The sequence below is a fragment of the Solanum dulcamara genome, chromosome 8 (assembly GCF_947179165.1).
Source record: "Solanum dulcamara chromosome 8, daSolDulc1.2, whole genome shotgun sequence".
Taxonomy (NCBI): Eukaryota; Viridiplantae; Streptophyta; class Magnoliopsida; order Solanales; family Solanaceae; genus Solanum; species Solanum dulcamara.
Window position 1 is genome coordinate 69,379,508 of NC_077244.1, and position 19,406 is coordinate 69,398,913.

General features: G+C 34.9%; 2 protein-coding genes across 2 annotated transcripts; both read left to right on the forward strand.

The window, feature by feature from the left end:
* Window positions 1-780: 780 nt before the first annotated feature.
* On the forward strand, window positions 781-5,055 carry LOC129900121 (cytochrome P450 734A1-like). Its single transcript, XM_055975075.1, has 5 exons — window positions 781-1,048; window positions 1,934-2,157; window positions 2,701-2,945; window positions 3,400-3,772; window positions 4,630-5,055. The coding sequence occupies exons 1-5, from the start codon at window positions 781-783 to the stop codon at window positions 5,053-5,055; spliced, it is 1,536 nt and encodes a 511-aa protein (XP_055831050.1).
* A 535-nt stretch (window positions 5,056-5,590) lies between these two features.
* On the forward strand, window positions 5,591-13,189 carry LOC129900553 (putative cytochrome c oxidase subunit 5b-like). Its single transcript, XM_055975550.1, has 6 exons — window positions 5,591-5,945; window positions 6,075-6,154; window positions 6,282-6,332; window positions 9,922-9,988; window positions 10,089-10,168; window positions 12,782-13,189. The coding sequence occupies exons 1-6, from the start codon at window positions 5,786-5,788 to the stop codon at window positions 12,842-12,844; spliced, it is 501 nt and encodes a 166-aa protein (XP_055831525.1). The 5' UTR covers window positions 5,591-5,785; the 3' UTR covers window positions 12,845-13,189.
* The last annotated feature ends 6,217 nt before the right edge of the window (window positions 13,190-19,406 follow it).

Consider the following 19,406-nt stretch of genomic DNA (forward strand, 5'->3'; position numbering starts at 1 on the left):
AGTGTTGAGAACTTGTAAACAATTAAAATGCACGAAAATTGGAGAGGTATGCAGTTTTTAGTCGTTTATTAATTACTTTCCTCTGCCTATTTTTATTTGCCTATTATTGACTTGAAACATTCTTAAAGAGCAATAAATAACATGACAATCTTATTATATCCTTTTTTGAATATAAGAAGTTCAACATTTTGGAAAATAAGTATAGTTATTAATAAAGATAAATTAGAAACTAAGTGATAAATTATTTCTGGATTTTTTAAATATGACAAATAAAAATAAATGATTATTTTTAATATAGTGAACAAGTAAAGATACACGGTGATGGGGAGTAGTACTCCATTTTGTTATTCTTTTTAAATTTTAATTATGGAAAAAAACATTACTCATCATAACTTAATAACATTTTCCATTTTTCAAATAGGCCATTTTAGTTTTACGGGGGGGGGGGGGGGGGGAGTGGGGAATCTCTTTCCAACAGATCAGCATTTTTTTCTTCTAAATAATTCTGACACCAAAATTTTCAATAGAGCCTTCAATTCTTTCTACATTAATCCTGAGATTTTTAATCCTTAATAAGATAAATATTAAATTAATTACCTTGGAAGGATAACCAGATACTTATTACTAGAATTCTGAGATATTTATGGTGAAACATTTGTTTTATGTCCTTATTATGATAATAATAGTTAGATTACTTAGAAGGACACTGAGATTTATATAGTAATCAACAACTATATATAAATGGACTAATTCACCTCAGTACTCTTATAAACAAAACATATGGAAAAATACTGGTTTTGTTTTCTTATTATATTTTGGTTTGTTTTGTTAATTGTTCAAAAAGTGGTGATTAGTCTCTGTTGGAGACCAAGGAGAATCCAAAATCATTTCTTGAAGCAAGGGATTAGAGGTCCTAAATACAATTTTTTATTGGGTAATCTTAAAGAGATTGCTGATTTACAACCTTCATCATCTCAGCACTTCCCTTTATCCCATGACATTGTTCCTAGAGTCCTTTCCTTCTATCATCACTGGAAGAATATCTATGGTATGCTTGATTTACATTCTATTAATTTATTTTGTCACTGTTTGGATCTGATTGAATTGGCTAAGAACAATATCTAGGTTATGCATAAAGGTGTTTACCGTTTAATTGCAAATTAAATTATAGCATATATATAGTCCAATTTATATAACTTAAATGTAATTGCATCATTTTTATTAGCATCTATATATCTCAAGAGGAACTATTTTCTGTTTATTAATTATATGCCAACGTCTTCCTCTTGAACTTGAATTAGTACTAAGTTGAGTTTTAGTTATATGTACAATACAACAAAAACGATCTTTAGCGGCAATTAATTAACGGCAATAACTCAATTACTGCTAAATATGTATTTTTAGAGGCAACTAACATTTTTTGTGAATGTCACTATAGCCTATAGCGACATTGAATCTAATGGCAATTAACTAATGCCGATAAAGATTTTATCACTCTTTGTTAATGTGTATGTTTATTGCCGCTAAAAGATGTTAATATTGTAGTAGCATTGACGGTGCATAAAATATTTTATTCGATCAATATATGATGAACTATGAGTTGATGGTAGCTAGGTAACTAGCATTTCAAAAGTGAGTACTGTATGAATTATATATATCGTTAATGTGTGCATAAATTCTTAATCTATCAGGTCATCTAAACAAGTATATATGCCTTCACAGAACATGGTATTTAATTTATAATTTTAAAATTAAGGTAAACTAACTGCTACTACAGACAAAGATCAATGACATGAGTGTGACCTAGAATAACATGCATGTTATAACATTGATGGTGTATAAATTATTATTCACGGCATGAATTTATATAACTTAAATCCCTAGTAATTAAACCTCTAATAATTTTTTCTGTTATATATGTATCATGGTACAGGTGCAACATTTCTTGTGTGGTTTGGGCCAATAGCTCGTGTCACCATCTCAGATCCAACGCTAATTAGGGATATCTTCCTTTTAAAATCAGACAGCTTTGAGAAAACTGAAACACCTTCATCCGCCAAGAAGCTCGAAGGCGATGGTTTGTCCAATCTCAAAGGAGAAAAATGGGCCCACCACAGAAAGATATTAACTCAAACATTTTACTCAGAAAATCTCAAGGCGAGTGGGGTTTGATATTCTAAAACAACAACCTCAAATGCTTTGTCAAACAATGACAAAAGTCTCACATTGGTGGTTAATAAAATGGGTGAACTCCTTATAAGTTTTGGGCAATCCTCCTCTCTTTGAGCTAGCTTTTGGGGTGTGAGTTAGCCCTAAGACCTAAGTTTACATGGTATCAGAGCCAAGTCAATCCCCATTTGAGCTCCCGATGCACGCTTCAGTTGGGCCTGGGCGTGAAGGGGGTGATAAAGTAGGTAAAAACTCACACATTAGTTGGGGAATGAATTTGGTGGTCTCTTTATATGGACTTGGACAATATTCCCCTTATGAGTTAGCTTTTGAGGTTGAGTTAGGCCCATTTGCCATATTTTTACAATACTAATTATAACGGACTTCTAAATTTAATATTTATACATATAATATGGATTTCTTAACATGATAATGTTTGGACATTCTACTGAACCCTATTGCTTCTTTCTTCTCGAAATAAGTTTAACTTGTATACGCTGACATCTATCATTTTTCTTAAAAATTAAATAGCTAATGATTCCTATGATGGGGAAGAGCATGAAGGATATGTTGAACAAATGGTCGTCAAAAATGTCGAACGATGGCAAGGTGGAAATTGAAGTTTCAGAATGGTTCTTGAGATTGTCAGAAGATGTGATTACACATACGGTGTTCGGAAGCAGCTATGAAGATGGAAAGACCATATTCGAGTTGCAAACACAACAATTGGCTTATGCCACTAAAGCTTTTCAACAAGTTTTCATTCCCGGATTTAGGTGCGTGCTCCTCGATCCCTCACAAAAGATTAAAGGAGTGTAACTTATAATGAATGAAATGAATCACATGCCGGTGAAGGACAAGAAGTCTGGGCTCCTTATAAGATTGCTTGCACAATCCTTCTTTCTGATGCGTGAATTAAGTCTAAGGCCTAATTTAATATGGTATTACAGTCAGATCAATGTGGGCCCTAAGAGTATCAGACATGAATTGTAAGGTTAGAAATACACAACAAACTAGATAAAATTAGAGAATGTCCAGTTTTAGGCGAAAAGAGGTGAATAAAATGATAAATCCACATTGATAAAGGACAAGAACCCCTAGGCGATGATGAATGGAATGAATCCACACCTCAGCTATACATACAATGTTAAATTTGAATACATACTCAATTTCAGAGTATTGACATAGCTCAAATTTAAAAGGTATTATTATTTCTTTATATTTTTACAGGTTCTTGCCTACTAAGAAGAACATAATTTCTTGGAAATTGGACAAAGACGTTAGAAATTCATTGATGAAGTTAATTGAGCATAGGAAAAGAAGTTTGGAGTGTCATCTATGGGAGGAAGGTCCGAAGGATTTGTTGGAAGTAATGATCAAAGCTAGTAGTTCAACTTATTCAAATATACAAGTTGATGACATCGTAGAGGAATGCAAGACCATGTTCTTAGCTGGCAAATATACTACCTCAAATTTGCTGACATGGACGACCATTCTATTGGCCATGAATCCTCACTGGCAACAACTTGCACGTGACGAGGTCTGCAACGTCTGTGGAGCAAGTGATACCCCATCTAAGGACGATATTGCAAAGCTTAAGACGGTATGCATAAAGTTATACACCTTCTCTCTTGTTTACTAATTACTAATAATGAAATGTTTTTACATAATCAATCAAAAGTATATAATCTGTTTAAGAAGGTTACTTTGATTTATTTAAGGTTATCAATCTCACCACAGTTATTTTTCAGTGACCTTGATAACATGAAATATTTATATTTGTGTAAAAATTAGACTCCTTTTGTCAGAGTTTTTATTTTATATGTACACGTCGAGAGTGTAAAATATTTTGTGTTTTCGATCTATTCTTCTTTTTTTTTTTACTTGTTTTAGCAGATTAGTGATTCTTTTTTCTAGGATACCATCTAGTATGTGACGTACACCCTCGATCACTAATCCAAATTCATTGTAAGGTCCATTAAAGGGAAGTACTTCATATTAGATTTTTCACTTCTATTTCAATTTAAAACCTTCAATTAAGGCGGATGTGATGATGATATATAACTTGTCAAATTTTCTAGGTGATTAACTCTACTTCTTAATCATTGATAATTATTTTCTAAGTGACGTGTTTTCTCCATTCCAATTTATTTGTCTTTTTGTTTAAAGAAGAACATCTACTTTCTTTTTTGACAACTCTTTAATTTTAACTTTCCACGTTACATGTTTGAGATCACAAAATTAAAAGACATGTTGATAGATTGAACAGTCTCATTACTTTCTTAAACTTTGAGTTAAGTCAAAACTAAAAGAACAAATTGAAACAGAAGGAATAATAATTATTTGTGTAAAATTATTTTTTACTTCATTAGCGAATAGAAGTTAATTAAACTGTTTTTTCTTACTTTCATAAAAAAGATGTTCACTCATAATTCATGTGGTTCAACTTTGTAATGGCAGCTTGGTATGATCCTGAATGAATCCCTCCGACTATATCCACCTCTTGCGGCAACAATGCGACGGGCCAAAATGGACACAACATTGGGAAACTTGAAGTTGCCTCAAGGGACAGAGCTACTTATACCGACTATAGGAATCCATCATGATGCAGCATTATGGGGCAGCGATGTGAATGAATTCAATCCAGCAAGATTTGCTCGCGGCGTCGCCCAAGCAGCCAAAAGCCCCACTGCATTCATGCCTTTCGGCTTAGGCGCCCGCCACTGCATTGGACAAAATTTAGCAATCATACAAGCTAAATTAGCAATGGCTATGATCTTGATGCGCTTCTCCTTTGAACTTGCTCCTACTTACCAACATGCTCCTACTATTCTTATATTCCTATGTCCACATTATGGAGCTCCAATCATCTTCCAGAAATTGTAGTTTATGGGCCATAGCTGGATCCACTATGTCATGTACTAATATTTATGAACAAATTCTTGGCAATTATTGTTTTATGGATTAATTAATGGAAATTATTTTCTTTGTTATCATGTTTGTTTTTCTGTTTGATAAATGTTGATGATGCCCTTGATTAAGTTTGTGAGACTTGTTATCAGATCATGATAGCAATGAGAATAAAGGTCTTTGATAAATTGATCTAAATTGGGCTTATTCGTTGAATTATTTGATTATAAATGAAGAAATGAATTTTTTAAATCATTAAACGATCAATTGTATTACGTGATATAAAAATATAGTTAGCAGCCTATTAAGATTTGACAATTAAACAAATATTTTAGAATTAATCCGGAGTTGAAATGAAGTGAGTGGCATTATATTATATTTTTTATTATTTTAAATATTTAAAAAATGATTTTAAAAATGTGATATATATATGTCTTCCCTAAAAAGAAAAATGTAGAGTTTATTTAAAATTATAAATTCACAAAAGAGGTATCCACACTGATGAGAAATTGTCGCACGAGCGAGTCAACCCATGGGCTACGGGCCTGTGCCACCTTTACGCTCTCTCATTTGGGATTCCACTCCCAAAATGCTTCTAAAAAAGAGAGCTTCAACAACGGGAAAGAGAGAGCAATAGTAATAAAGGAACTATTGATCTCGTCCACACCTGAGATCAAATCGGAACCCTAACTCCTTGAAGAAAATCATGTGGAGAAGACTTTCTTCCCAGGTTCGGACTCTAAGCCCACTCCAATCTACCTCTAAATCCAATCGCCTTTCCGCCGCCGCCAACTCCTTATCTGCTTCTCCGGCGGCTTTCCGGCCTACGGTTCCTTTCATCTCCCGCCACTTCAGCACTGCTTCTGGTAACGCTAATTTCATCAGATCTTACTCATTTATTCACACACGCTTATATTATTTATATTTATATATAAGTATGTATGTATATTTGGTTTGTTTTTGTTGTGAATGGAAATCGTTGTTGTGTGGAACAGCGAATGTTGTTAAGAAAGTGGAGCATGTAATGCCAATTGCTACTGGTCACGAGCGAGAAGAGCTTGAAGCTGAGATTCAAGTGAGTTAGCTTCATCCTTCTATATGTTTGGTTGTGGTTGTACTTATAGTTCTAATTCAAATTTTTGATTTAGGTGTAGTTGTGAATATAACTGATACATGATATGTGTAATTTTTTTCCTGCTTAGGGAAAGGATATTCTCGGCATCAACTTTCCTGAGGGTCCTTTTGGCACAAAGGTCAGTGTGGTTATAACTTCTTGTTTTTTGTTTCATTTGTGGTTAGTGAATGAAGTAGTTTTATCTTATCTGATGTGTATTGTTATATAAGATAGAGTCAGTAGTTTGCACTTGTAATTATGCTTAGCTCTTCCTATCATGGATAATGTGCATTACTCAAAGATAGGTATTGTCGGAAGTAGCTGTCTTTAGGCATTTGACTGACTTTCCCTATGAGCTAGTAATATGTATGAGTACAATTCTATTAGGTCACATTGAGTTTAACTAAACTGAAGTTTTGTCCCCCATTCAGTATTAATTTTGTAGGATATGTATAATACAAGTGTCTGAAAGAAAATGCACACGTTCACCTTGAAAAATTCCAATTTCTGTTCCTTCTCATATTTAGTTCTGAATTTTTTTATAAAGCCACTGTGACTTTCTTAAGTGAAGTAATAGGCCGTATGTAGGTGCAGCATTTGATCCATCATAATTAGTAAGACCTGGATTGCTGTTTCAAACTTCCATAGCAAACATGATGTTGTGTTTCCTTTAAGGAGGGGAGGGGCATTGGAGTGAGTTCGTTTACTTCCCTTATGTTTTTTGGCACGAGTGAAGTAGAAATAGATGACTTCACCTCCCTCTTATGTTCAATTTTGAAAGGGTTAGAAAGGAGTGAGGACTATCAATTCTCTATACTTCACTTTCTAACCAAACGGGGGAATAGAATCTTGTCCCACTTCCTCTCCTTTCCATTCTTGCTTCAAGCATGTGTAATCATATTTATCACGGGAAATGGTCAAAAATGCCCTTGAACTATGCAAAATTGAACAAAAATGCCCTCAGTTAATAGTTTGGTCTGAAAATGCCTCTGCCATCAATAGTTTGGTCCAAAAATGCCCCCTATTGTTCCTTAATGGGTCAAAAAAGCCCATTTTTCAAATAAATATATTATTTCATTTCCTTTTAAACACAATCCTTTCCTAATTATAATTTTTTAATCAACAAATGCTTATCCTACTTCAATTCGAAAAAGATTAAGAAATACAAATATTTTCTATTATTATAATTTTTTTTAATTGTTATCGAAATGAAATTAATGATGGTCTTATTATGATCTTAGATATATGACCTTTATTATCAGTTAAAAGGTATATGTAGTCATTTTATTTTAATTGATAAAGTGTGATTGAGAAGGAAAAATTATTTTCTACTTATTTATTAGTTAAAGTGATTTTAAAAGGAAAGAAACAACAATAGGGTTCTTTAAAAGTAATATTTTTATTAGGAATAAAATGTGTTCAATAAGAAAAGAAATAACATATATTAAAGATCATTTTTGACCCATTAAGTAACATTAGGGGTATTTTTGGACCAAACTATTGACGGTAGGGGTTGGACCAAACCATTGACGTCATGAGCATTTTTAGTCCAATCTATTAACTAAGGGCATTTTTGTTCAATTTCGCATAGTTTAAGGACATTTCTGACCATCTTCTGCATTATGAACACGAACATGTTAACTATAAATCTATTAAATTAAAGTGCAATGTTGCTTACTTCTTCTTCATATATGTCTATTGTTGTGGAATATTGAGTAGTCAATGCTGTCTCCTTGTATGGATCATGTTCAATGCTAGCTGTTAGATTAGACGTGAGCTCTAATGGCTAGTATTCTTATCGTTCAAATATTGCACCTAGTTGGCGTGCTTATGTTCATTTCCTAATGCTTTTCCACATTCTACTAAGCTGGAGTACAAATCTTTTCAATTTCTGTAATTAGTTTGTACATAGAAACAAAAATGATCATTTTGGATGGCATCTTCTGTCAACACTTGTACATGGAAATAAAATATGATCAAGCTTAGATGGGTTGTAACTTGTCAGCAATGTGGTTCTTAACTTGTCATCTTTTTATTTTTTAAATGTTATTTTGGGTAAGGCATAATCTTGCACCAACAAAAAGACACGTACATGTGTGAATAAGTGCACATGCATGCGTGTAAAATTGTGCAACATACCATTTTCTTTGGTGAGTAGCGGAAACTAACCACTACAGATTCTCAGAGTGTTGTTGCAATGAAACTTCATTTTGCCAGAGTATGGGAATTTTGACCAAATCTTTCAGATTTCACCAGAAACTTTGATACCATACTGGAAGCTTTAGAACTTTTGCATGTATACATGAGGCTCTAATTGTCAGCCAAGTCTACTTTTTCTTCTGTTTATCGCTCTCCGATCTTCACTCTTTTAATCTTCTCTATTGTTGATGTTGTAAATACTGCAGCACTTAGTGCTCTTTTGACATCAATGAAATGCCATTTACACCTTTCAAAAAAATAGAACACTAGAAACTTGTCAAATTTAAACCTACTCATGTAGTCATGTCAAGCTCATACCTGAATCCGATTCTCTCAGTACGTAGGTCTCCAATGTCCAATTCGTTGCGACTAAAATAATTTCCCCTTGACTTTTTGTGTGTCACATTTAAAACACTCAAATGTAATTATTTTACGGAAAAGGGCCAGAATTATCCCTAAACTTTGAAAAATAGTTTATTTATGCCCTTCGTTCTACTTTAGGGCCAATTATACCCCTACCGTTATACTTTGGGCCAAATATGCCCTTGAGTATAACAGAATGCCAGGTGTCAGTTTCTCAGTGGTCAACTTATTTCCCCTTTTAAATATGTTTTTTTAATTTTTTTAAAATCTGTTTTTAAAACCATTTTTTTAAAATAATTTATTTAAAAAAATCTATTTCGTTTTTTTATCTATTTTTAAATCTTCTTTTTAATTTATTTTTTTAAAATCTGTTTTTTATGTATTTTTTACAACATGTTTATTTTATTTTATTTTAAATTTGTTTTTAAAATAAATTTGCATTCACAGATTTAAAAATATATATTTAAAAAGCAGATTTAAAAATAGATTAAAATGGATTTAAAAAACATATAAAAACAGATTTTAAAAGCAAATTTAAAATAAAAAATTTTAAATCTGTTTTTTTATGTATTTTTTACAATATGTTTATTTTATTTTATTTTAAATTTGTGTTTAAAATAAATTTGCATTCACAGATTTTAAAAAAAAATAATTTAAAAGCAGATTTAAAAATAGATTAAAAAATTGGATTTAAAAAACATATAAAAAACAGATTTTAAAAACAAATTTAAAATAAAATTTTAAAAAAACTGATTTTAAAAAATAGATTAAAAAACAGATTTAATCTCAAGGGCATATTTGGCCCAAAGTATAACGGTAGGGGTATAATTAGCTCTAAAGTAGAACGAAGGGCATAAATAAACTATTTTTCAAAGTTCAGGGATAATTTTGGCCCTTTTCCGATTATTTTATTACCGTCAGTGATGAGATCTGCTAATGTAAAACATATTGTGTGCTTTATGAGTCTACAGAAAAAAATAATTTAGATGTGGACTTTAGTTGCTTCTTATGTATGGTTTCAGGGTAAAGAATTATTTATCAACAAAAAACAAAGGAATTATGTGAAGATATTGTTTAGATTGATATAAGCTACTACAATAATTAGTTATCTTTCCAATTAGATGTGTGGGAACATGAACAGATAATTGAATATATTTTAACTGTAGGAAGCACCAGCTGTTGTTAAATCCTACTACGATAAAAGAATTGTAGGATGTCCAGGAGATGAAGGAGGTAAGTCTTCATTACAGATTCAGATAAATAATGTCTCTATTACTGATTTTTTCCTTTAGCCAGTTCACTTAATCTTCTTTATGGTTTTGTAATTTAACAGAAGATGAGCATGATGTTGTTTGGTTCTGGCTAGAGAAGGGCAAGCCACATGAATGCCCAGTATGCAAACAGTATTTTGTGGTAAGTGCAGAATTTCTATATTCTTGGGCCATAATATCAAGTTCTAGGCTGTTAGGGAATTTTTAGAGATGTGAAAGGCCATGGCACTCCTTAATCAGGGGAAATTTGAGATTCCTTTCAGCAATAGGGGTGACATTTTCCCTCTTTTTTTTTCCTTGCAATTTTTGAACAACATGTGGGACATGACAGCAGGTTGCATTAGAAAAGAAGCTACCGAGGTTCTTGGGGTATCGAGAGGAATCTTTGGTGGTCGTCAAGGAGATTAGTGGTGGAATGGAGAAGTACAAGGCAAAGTGAAAGCCAAGAAGGTTGCCTCTACGGAGTGGTTGGAGTGCGTGGATGAGGAGGAGAAGAATAGGCTTAAAGATATTGATAAGAAGGCAAAGATGAAAGCGAAATCGGCGGTCATCAGTGTTAAGACGACAACTTTTGAACGCCTGTATGTCGAGTTATGGTAAAAAGGTGGGGATAAGAGATTGTATAGCCTCGCCAAAGCGAGAGAGAGAAAAGCACGCGATCTGGATCTAGTAAAGTGCATCAAGGACGAGGAAGGTGAAGTGTTAGTGGATGAGACCTCTATCAAGCAAATGTGCAAGCTTACTTCCACAGATTCCTAAATGAAAAAGGAGACAGAGACATTGTACTGGGTGATTTGTCTTACTCTCATAGTCTTCGAGACTTTGGGTACTGCAGGTGTTTTAAGGTTGAGGAGGTTAGACATGCTGTTAGCAGGATGAGGAGGGGGAGAGCGACTGGGCCTAATGAGATTTCGGTGGACTTTTGGAAGAGCACTGACAAGACAGGTTTAGAGTGGTTGACTAAGATGTTTAATGTTATTTTAAAGACTGCTAAGATGCCTGATGAATGGAGGTGGAGTATTATGGTTCTATTGTACAAGAACAAAGGTGATGTTCAAAACTGTAATAATTACAGGGGTATCAAACTACTAAGCCACACTATAAAGATTTGGGAGAGAGTGGTGAAGATGAGGGTGAGGAGAGGAGTGTCAATCTCAGAGAACCAGTTCGGATTCATGCTGGGGCAGTCGACTACTGAAACAATCCATCTTATGCAGAGACTGGTGGAGAAATTTAGAGAAAGAGAAATGGATCTCCATATGGTGTTCATTGACCTTGAAAAGACTTATGATAAAGTTCCGAGGGATGTTTTTTGGATGTGTCCGGAGGCTAAAGATGTCCCGAGGGTGTATATTAGGACGATAAAGGACAGGTATGCTGGAGCCAAGACTCGGGTTAGGACGGTGGGAGGTGACTCAAAGCATTTTCCTATTGAGGTGGGACTACATCAGGGATCTGTGCTGAGCCCTTTTCTTTTTGCCTTGATGATGGATGAGCTTACACGGTCTATTCAAAAGGAGGTTTCATGGTATATGCTATTTGCGGACGATATAGTTTTGATTGATGAGACTCGGGACAGAGTTAATGATAGGTTGGAGGTTTGGAGACAAATGCTGGAGTCCAAAGTGTTCAAATTGAGCAGGATCTAAACAGAATACTTGGAGTGCAAATTTAATGTTGCGATGGATGAAGAGGGCAAGGAAGTGAAGCTTGTCACCCAACTTATCCCCAAGACAGAAAACTTTAAATATCTTGGATCCATCATCCAGAGTAGTGGGGCATCGATGATGATGTCACGCACCGTATTGGGGCAGCATGGTTGAAATGGAGGCTAGCCTCTGGAGTCCTGTGTGATAAGAAAGTACCACCTAAACTTAAAGGTAAGTTCTACAAAATGGTGGTTAGACCAGCGTTGTTATATGGAGTAGAGTGTTGGCCAGTAAAGAACTCTCATGTTCAGAAGATGCATGTTGCAGAGATGAGGATGTTGAGATGGATGTGTGGACACACTAGGACTGATAAGATCAGGAACGAGGTTATTTGGGAGAAGGTAGGAGTGACATCTGTGGTCGACAAGATGAGAGAAGCGAGACTGAGATGGTTTGGGCATATGCGGAAGGGTGTCGACGCCCCAGTTAGAAGGTGCGAGCGGTTGGATTTGGGGGCTATGTGGAGGGGTAGGGGTAGATCGAAAAAGTATTGGAGAGAGGTGATTAGACAAGATATGACGCTACTCCATATCACCGAGGACATGACTTTAGATAGAAAAGAGTGGAGGTCGCGAATTATGGTAGAAGGCTAGTAAGGATAAAATGGTGTATTGCCGTGTGTCGATTTTGGGTGGTCGTAGGTCTAGGCGTGCCTTTATAGTTGTGTTGCTATTGCCTTTGATTATCGCAGTACTTTTCTATAGTTATTGTTGTTGTCTTGTAAATTTTGCATTGTATTTTATTTTGATTTTTTATTTTTTTCATTATGCTATATATATATTGTTTTTCTCTTGTACTTGGAACTAGCACTTTTGAGCCGAGAGTCTTTTGGAAATAACCTCTCTACCTCCATGAGGTGGTAAGGTCTGCGTACATCCTACCCTTTCTAGATCCCACTTGTGGAATTTCACTGAGTATGTTGTTGTTAATTTTTGAGCTGTAAATGATCTAATTCTAGCCATCAATTGTTACCCATGCGGACCTTAATTTCTTAAGTGTGTACTCACAATGAAGCTCATACTGGGAATGATTCTAATTCTATGCAGTTGGAGGTGGTTGGCCCTGGAGGACCTCCTGATGGACATGGCGATGATGATCATCATCACTGAAAGCGCTTGCGACTTTTTCCGCTGGAATAAATCTATTTGAGATGATAAGAGGTTTTCTTGATCTACAAACACAGGATTCCAAAGTTCTGTGGTTTTGTTTGCTTTTAGTGGATCGGTTGTTCTTACAGCTGCTGTGGCAGCGGTGAAGTTGAATAGTTTTGCTCTTAGATTTTACTTAGATGTGGCATGGTCTGTTAGAATTACAAACCCAGTATCTCCAAATGCAGAGCTCAATAATCGATAGCCACATATTGGATTTTTTTGCAAGTATTGTTTTTGTTTTGTTGGAGTGCTCATGTTGGCACAACTTGTACTTGAACTAAATGATGTTTCATCATCACCAAACTGCTGCAACATGCTTCCGCAACACTTTCTTTAAAAATAGGTAAAACTGACCACATACTTTCTCGTGGTAAGTTACACACGAAGGTTGTATGGTTGAATGATATTCCAGTTAACCAAGAAAGATGCATTCCGAGGGAAACTGCATAATATATCTGAACAAAATTGGAAATAGATTCTCAAAAGTGCGAAGATCAATTTGCCTTTGCACTATGATCTGATCAAATGTGAATGTTCTAAGTTATCTGAACAAATTTGTGAAGTTAACCTATTATTGGACATGTACAATCTGCACAACAGTTCTTTTTTTTTTTGAAGACAAGGAAATATAATTCTAATACATGGTGCAAGCTTTGGTATGTAAGGCTGTGGTAGTTATGGATTCTGCAGAACCAGTACAGATCTTGTATTTCTTCTACAAAATTCACTTAATATGTATAAATAATCTTATCCCAAACCCAATATTTAGTATCTACTATAAACTTCAAATTTTGAATCGAACATTGAGTGTACGTGTTACCATGATAGCTATCCAAGTTTAGCTTCCAGGAGGCTCAAACCTGGAATAACGAACATCTATCGAATTCCTCTATAGGAAAAAGGCAAAAAGGAATATAAAGTGAATCATATTATCAAGATGGACATGGAAAAAAAGTTGGAACAGCTGAGACAATACGAGAGAATAGAAATATTTCCTTTTCTGGTACAAAATGAATATTTCCTTCAGTTAAAACATATTTTTATTATTATTTCCACAACTCTGGACAAGCAATTATTTCATATTCCGGTTCGAAGTTTAAAGAATAATTAAGCAGCATACAATACTCTATGATGCATGAATATTCGTGACTCATACTGATAAGGATTGATTACTTTGCGGTGGCAAAGTCAAGATTTTCACTAAGAGATTTCAAAATATGTCAAAATATGAAAAGTAAACATACGAAAAAATCAAAAGGGTTCAATATCTACTCTATATACTAATATTCATTAAAAACAACTATAATTATGTATAAATAATGTAATTTTCTTAATAGATCTCGAATCCCCTGGAGTCTATCTAGTTCCGCCCTGTTACCTTTTAAGGGTTAGGCTAGCTAAGAGAAGAAAGGTGCTTAAGTGTGATGGGAATAAAAATGGAATTCATTCTCATCATTAAAGCAAACAAAGAAATTTTACCAATTATAGACAAATATCAAAGAATATTGCTAGCTGTTTTGTATGCATGTGCTTCTTTTCTTTTGGGATAAAAACATACCTCAATTTTGTATCTCCAATTACAGTACGTTGGATTTGAAAATTTCTAGACGTGAAGCATGCACTTCTATATTGTAATCCTTTTTTTCTTCTTCTTATAATTGTCCCTTTATTAATATGGATAGTTAAAATTCTTTCATGGTGAATTTTTTTTTACTGGCGTGGAATTAAGAGTGAAAAAATATTTAACGTGGCGAGTTATGTGTGGAACCATCTAGAAAACTTAGCCTCAACTTTCAAGTTCCAAGCATATATTAATTTTTTTAAAGAAAAATTCGTAAATAGTTATGTTTCTTTTTTATAATGCGGGGAAAAATATTTTTTATCTTTACCTTTATAGTAAAGCGAATGACATTAAAATTCTATCTTTGTAATGGCATCTCGTTTATAGACAGTCACATCACAACTTTTAATGATTGTGTCTAACCCTGATGTTTATAATTTTCTTTACGGGTGACAATTGGACGGATTGGATCTAATTTGGACAGATCGTAATGGATCAAGATAACAAATGAGTCAAGATTCAATTTAATTTAAATTTGCCTAGGTCAAAACAGGTCAACTAATGAATCATAGAACGGAACAAAACTCAATCCAATCCAATTTTTACTAAGTTTTAATTATTTTATTTGTTATTTTAATTTCTAATAAAATTATTTTTTCTTAATTATGGCTCTATATAACATATTAAAATTTTTTAAAAATAAAAATATTTTGACAAGATTTCTTATGAGTCAATTTAGGTTATATATAATTTGAATTTTCAATGAGTTGAACTAATAAATAGACGGGTCAATAACCCATTCAAACTTATACAAATTAAACAAATTAAATTTGATTTTACCACCCCAAGATTTCTTTCCGCAAGTCTTGTCAAGACACTAGCTACTTACATTCGTGATCCTTGACAATTAATATATCCCTCAACATCGAACAATAAGTATGTTATTTATGCATATATTAAGTTTAAGGACGGATTGAATTTTGACATGTTTGTCAATCTATGAACTTTAAATGTTTTAGATTGTTGGAGAAGCTTACAGAGACAAAGAAAAAGAAGAGAAGAAGCAGACGATGAAGAAGCTGAAGAACTCAGCAAAGCACAATGAGGAAAGAGGAAGAAGCTGAAGAGTTTAAAACTCTTCAGCCCTCACATTTGGGGCATCCACGTGGAGCCTCCCTCTCCACATAAATATATATATATATATATATATATTTATATATATATAAAAATCTGCCACAAATACACTTAAATTTAAATATATTTATACCCATATATTTATGGGTAAGTAGAATATAGTTTTGCACAAAATTAAAAATAGCCCATGTCTTCTTGTCTCCATTTTAGCTATTGTACAATTCTATATAAACTAATGTACATACTAAAGATGAATATACAGAAATTTGATATCTCAGCATCTTCCCCTCTTCAATTCTTTACATAGTATCAGAGCTTATCTGAACTCAATCCAGATCCGTATAAAACCCATCATCATCATCTTCAAAATCTGTATCATCATCTTCAAAATCTGCATCATCATTATCTTCAGAATCCCTATTGAAACAAAATGCCTGAAACAACTCAAATTAAGTCGGGAAATGGTGAGAAAGGAACCATGTATGAAAGCAACCACCCTTACCATCTAAACAATTCAGACTCACCTGGTATGACTCTGGTCAACAATGTCTTCGATGGAAGAGGTTATTCAGGTTGGAGGAGATCCATCCTTTTATCCCTATCAGCCAAGAAGAAACTTGGTTTCATCAATGGAACCTGCAAGGCTCCAGAACTGGAATCTACAGACTTTGAACAATGGAGTTGTGTTAATGACATGATCATATGTTGGATATCAAATGCACTCTCTAAGGATATTGCAAATAGTGTGATGAGTTCCAAAACTGCTAAGGAACTTTGGGACAGCCTGGAGCAGAGGTTTGGCAAATCAAATGGTGCCAAAATCTACCACCTGCAAAAGGAATTAACGAGTCTAATACAAGGGAATAGTGACATTGCAGGTTACTTCACCAAACTTAAGAGATTATAGGATGAATTGGATGGGATAAATGTAATTGCTTGCTGCTCATGTATATGCACTTGTGATGGAAAAGCAAAGTTGACAAAATCACTAGAAGATCAAAGGTTAATCCAATTCCTAATGGGACTAAATGATGTATATGCTCAGGCAAGGGGAAATATACTTATGATGAATCCCTTACCTGGAATGGATGTTGCATATTCATTACTTTTGCAGGATGAGAATCAAAGGGAAATGTATGCAAACACAAACTGCATCTCTGATTCCGGATCATTTCTGGCAGCAAGTCAAGCAAAACAACAAGAGAACAAACTAATTGCTGAGTTTGCAGCATTCATGGCCAATGGACAGGGAAGAAATACACAGAGATTCAAACACCAAACAATGAAGGGAACAAACACATACCAGAACCAGAGGTATACCAACCCAGCTCAGAACCAGAGACATGATAAGTCACAGAGCAGGTTTAAGGGTAAGAAGAAATATGATCCAAACCTGTCATGCACCTATTGTGGGAAAACATGACATATACATGATGATTGCTACAGGCTGCATGGATTTCCTGCAGATTTTGAGTTCACCAACTCCAGAAACTATCAGCATCAGATTAAAGCAAATGCAACCTTGAATCAGCAAGCAGATGAAGACACTGGGAGGACAGATCCTGGAATCAGTGATAAAAATTTTGAAGAACAGTTTAGCAAAAAGCAGATTGCAGAGATGATACAAATGTACAAACAGACTAAGCTGGCAGAAACAGGAATCAATGCAAATGCAGTGGCTGGTACCATTTTTAAATACTCAAATTCTGTACCCACTAAGCTTAAGCAGAATACTTGGATAATTGATTCAGGAGCCTCAGAACACATGTGTTTTGATCCCAATTCCTTCTTATTTCTAAAACCTCTGCCTATGCCTTTGAACATTAATTTACCCAATTCTTTCAAGGTAAGTGTGACCCATATAGGGAGCATCTCCATCTTGCCAGGGCAAGTCATAACTGATGTACTGCTTGTACCAGATTTTAAGTATAATCTACTTTCAATTCACAAGTTCTGTGTTCTGTTTCAGTGTAATGTCCTATTCACTGCTACTGGATGTTTCTTGCAGGACCTTTCAGTGAGGAGTCCTCAAGCTTTTGGTGAAGTTAGAGAAGGACTCTATTTATTGGATTCCAACACTGACAAGTCTAGAAATAGTTTCAATTCAAATGATGTATCTTCAGATCCCATCCCACAATCATTTTCAGTTTTTAATTCAGTACATGTTAATGCTACCCCTAGTGTGAAACTTTGGCATGTAAGGTTGGGACATCTTCCATTTTCAGCAATGAAGCATTTAAGTTTCCTTCCATGTGAATCCACCTCTGATTTTGTTTGTGACATATGCCCTAGAGCTAGGCAAACTAGACAACCCTTTCCTACTAGCAACATAAAATCCACACATATCTTTGATCTTATTCATATAGACACTTGGGGACCCTACAAGTGTAGTACTTACAATGGTTTCAGGTTCTTCCTCACCATAGTAGATGACTACAGTAGAGGGACATGGACATTCTTGCTAAGCACCAAAAGCAATGCCTTCTCTGTACTGAAAAGTTTCCTATCCATGGTAGAAAGACAATTCAATGTCAGAGTTAAGACAATCAGATCTGACAATGCTTTAGAATTAGGGAAAGGGACACAGGAATCAGCATTTCTTGCTTCTCAAGGAATTTTACATCAGTTGTCCTGTGTTGCTACACCTCAACAAAATGGAACTGTTGAGAGAAAACATAGACACCTCTTAGAAATTGCAAGAGGATTGATGTTTCAGTCAAAATTGCCTATGACTTACTGGGGAGAGTCTGTTTTAACTGCTACTCATATCATTAATAGACTCCCATCTAGTGTTCTAAAGGGACAAACACCCTATGCAGTACTTCTTAGACAAGAACCTACCTATGCTCACTTGAGGAATTTTGGATGCTTGTGTTATGCCTCTACTTTGGGACAAGGGAGAAACAAGTTTGATGAAAGGGCTACTGCCTGTGTTTTACTGGGATACCCTTTACAGCAGAAGGGGTATAAATTGTTATCTCTTGATACAAGGAAAGTGTTTGTATCCAGAGATGTCAGATTTCATGAGTCACATTTTCCTTTCAATTCACCTGATAGCTCCCACACACCTATTTTTTTGAACTACCCTTCTTCCTCAGATCATGATCCCTTTTATCCAGCTACTCCCTCAGTACCACCACCTCATACTTCTACCTACAGAACCCAATCAGAAGCCACACTTCCTCAGCAGACATCCCCACCTACATCACCAGATACTTCTGCCCCTGCTCCTGTCACAGACCTACCAAGAAGATCTAGCAGGATGTCTCATGAACCTGGGTACCTAAAAGATTACATTTGCAATAGTGTAATATTCACTGATTCATGGACACCTTATCTTGATCATTCTCATAAGCCAAAGGGATATGCTTTCTCCTCCTTATCTCTCCATAATCAGAAACTAATTCACTCTCTCTCTAATATCACTGAGCCTAACTGCTACAACCAAGCCTCCCAACATCCAGCATGGAGAGAGGCCATGAACTCCGAACTTCAGGCCTTAGCAACCAATCACACCTGGGATGTTGTCCTGCTGCCTAAAGGAAAGAGAGCTTTACCTTGCAAATGGGTATACAAGATAAAGCATCTCTCGGATGGGAGGATTGAACGACTCAAGGCCAGACTAGTCGTCAGGGGGGATATACAAAGAGAAGGTATAGATTATGGAGAAACATTTTCACCTGTTGTGAAGATGACCACTATCCGGTGCCTACTGACCATTGCAGCTAAAAAGAAGTGGTCTGTTTCACAATTGGATGTCAACAATGCATTCTTGCATGGTGACCTCCAAGAAGAGGTTTTTATGAAGTTCCCAGCAGGACTGAC

Bases quoted from the DNA above. Each gene is read 5' to 3' on its own strand.
- LOC129900121 (XM_055975075.1), top strand. From the start codon at position 781: ATGGAAAAATACTGGTTTTGTTTTCTTATTATATTTTGGTTTGTTTTG. The intron at 2,158-2,700 runs GCGAGTGGGGTT...AAAATTAAATAG, and splicing joins TTTACTCAGAAAATCTCAAG to CTAATGATTCCTATGATGGG. The intron at 2,946-3,399 runs GTGCGTGCTCCT...ATATTTTTACAG, and splicing joins GTTTTCATTCCCGGATTTAG to GTTCTTGCCTACTAAGAAGA.
- LOC129900553 (XM_055975550.1), top strand. From the start codon at position 5,786: ATGTGGAGAAGACTTTCTTCCCAGGTTCGGACTCTAAGCCCACTCCAA. The intron at 5,946-6,074 runs GTAACGCTAATT...TGTGTGGAACAG, and splicing joins CCACTTCAGCACTGCTTCTG to CGAATGTTGTTAAGAAAGTG. The intron at 10,169-12,781 runs GTAAGTGCAGAA...AATTCTATGCAG, and splicing joins TATGCAAACAGTATTTTGTG to TTGGAGGTGGTTGGCCCTGG.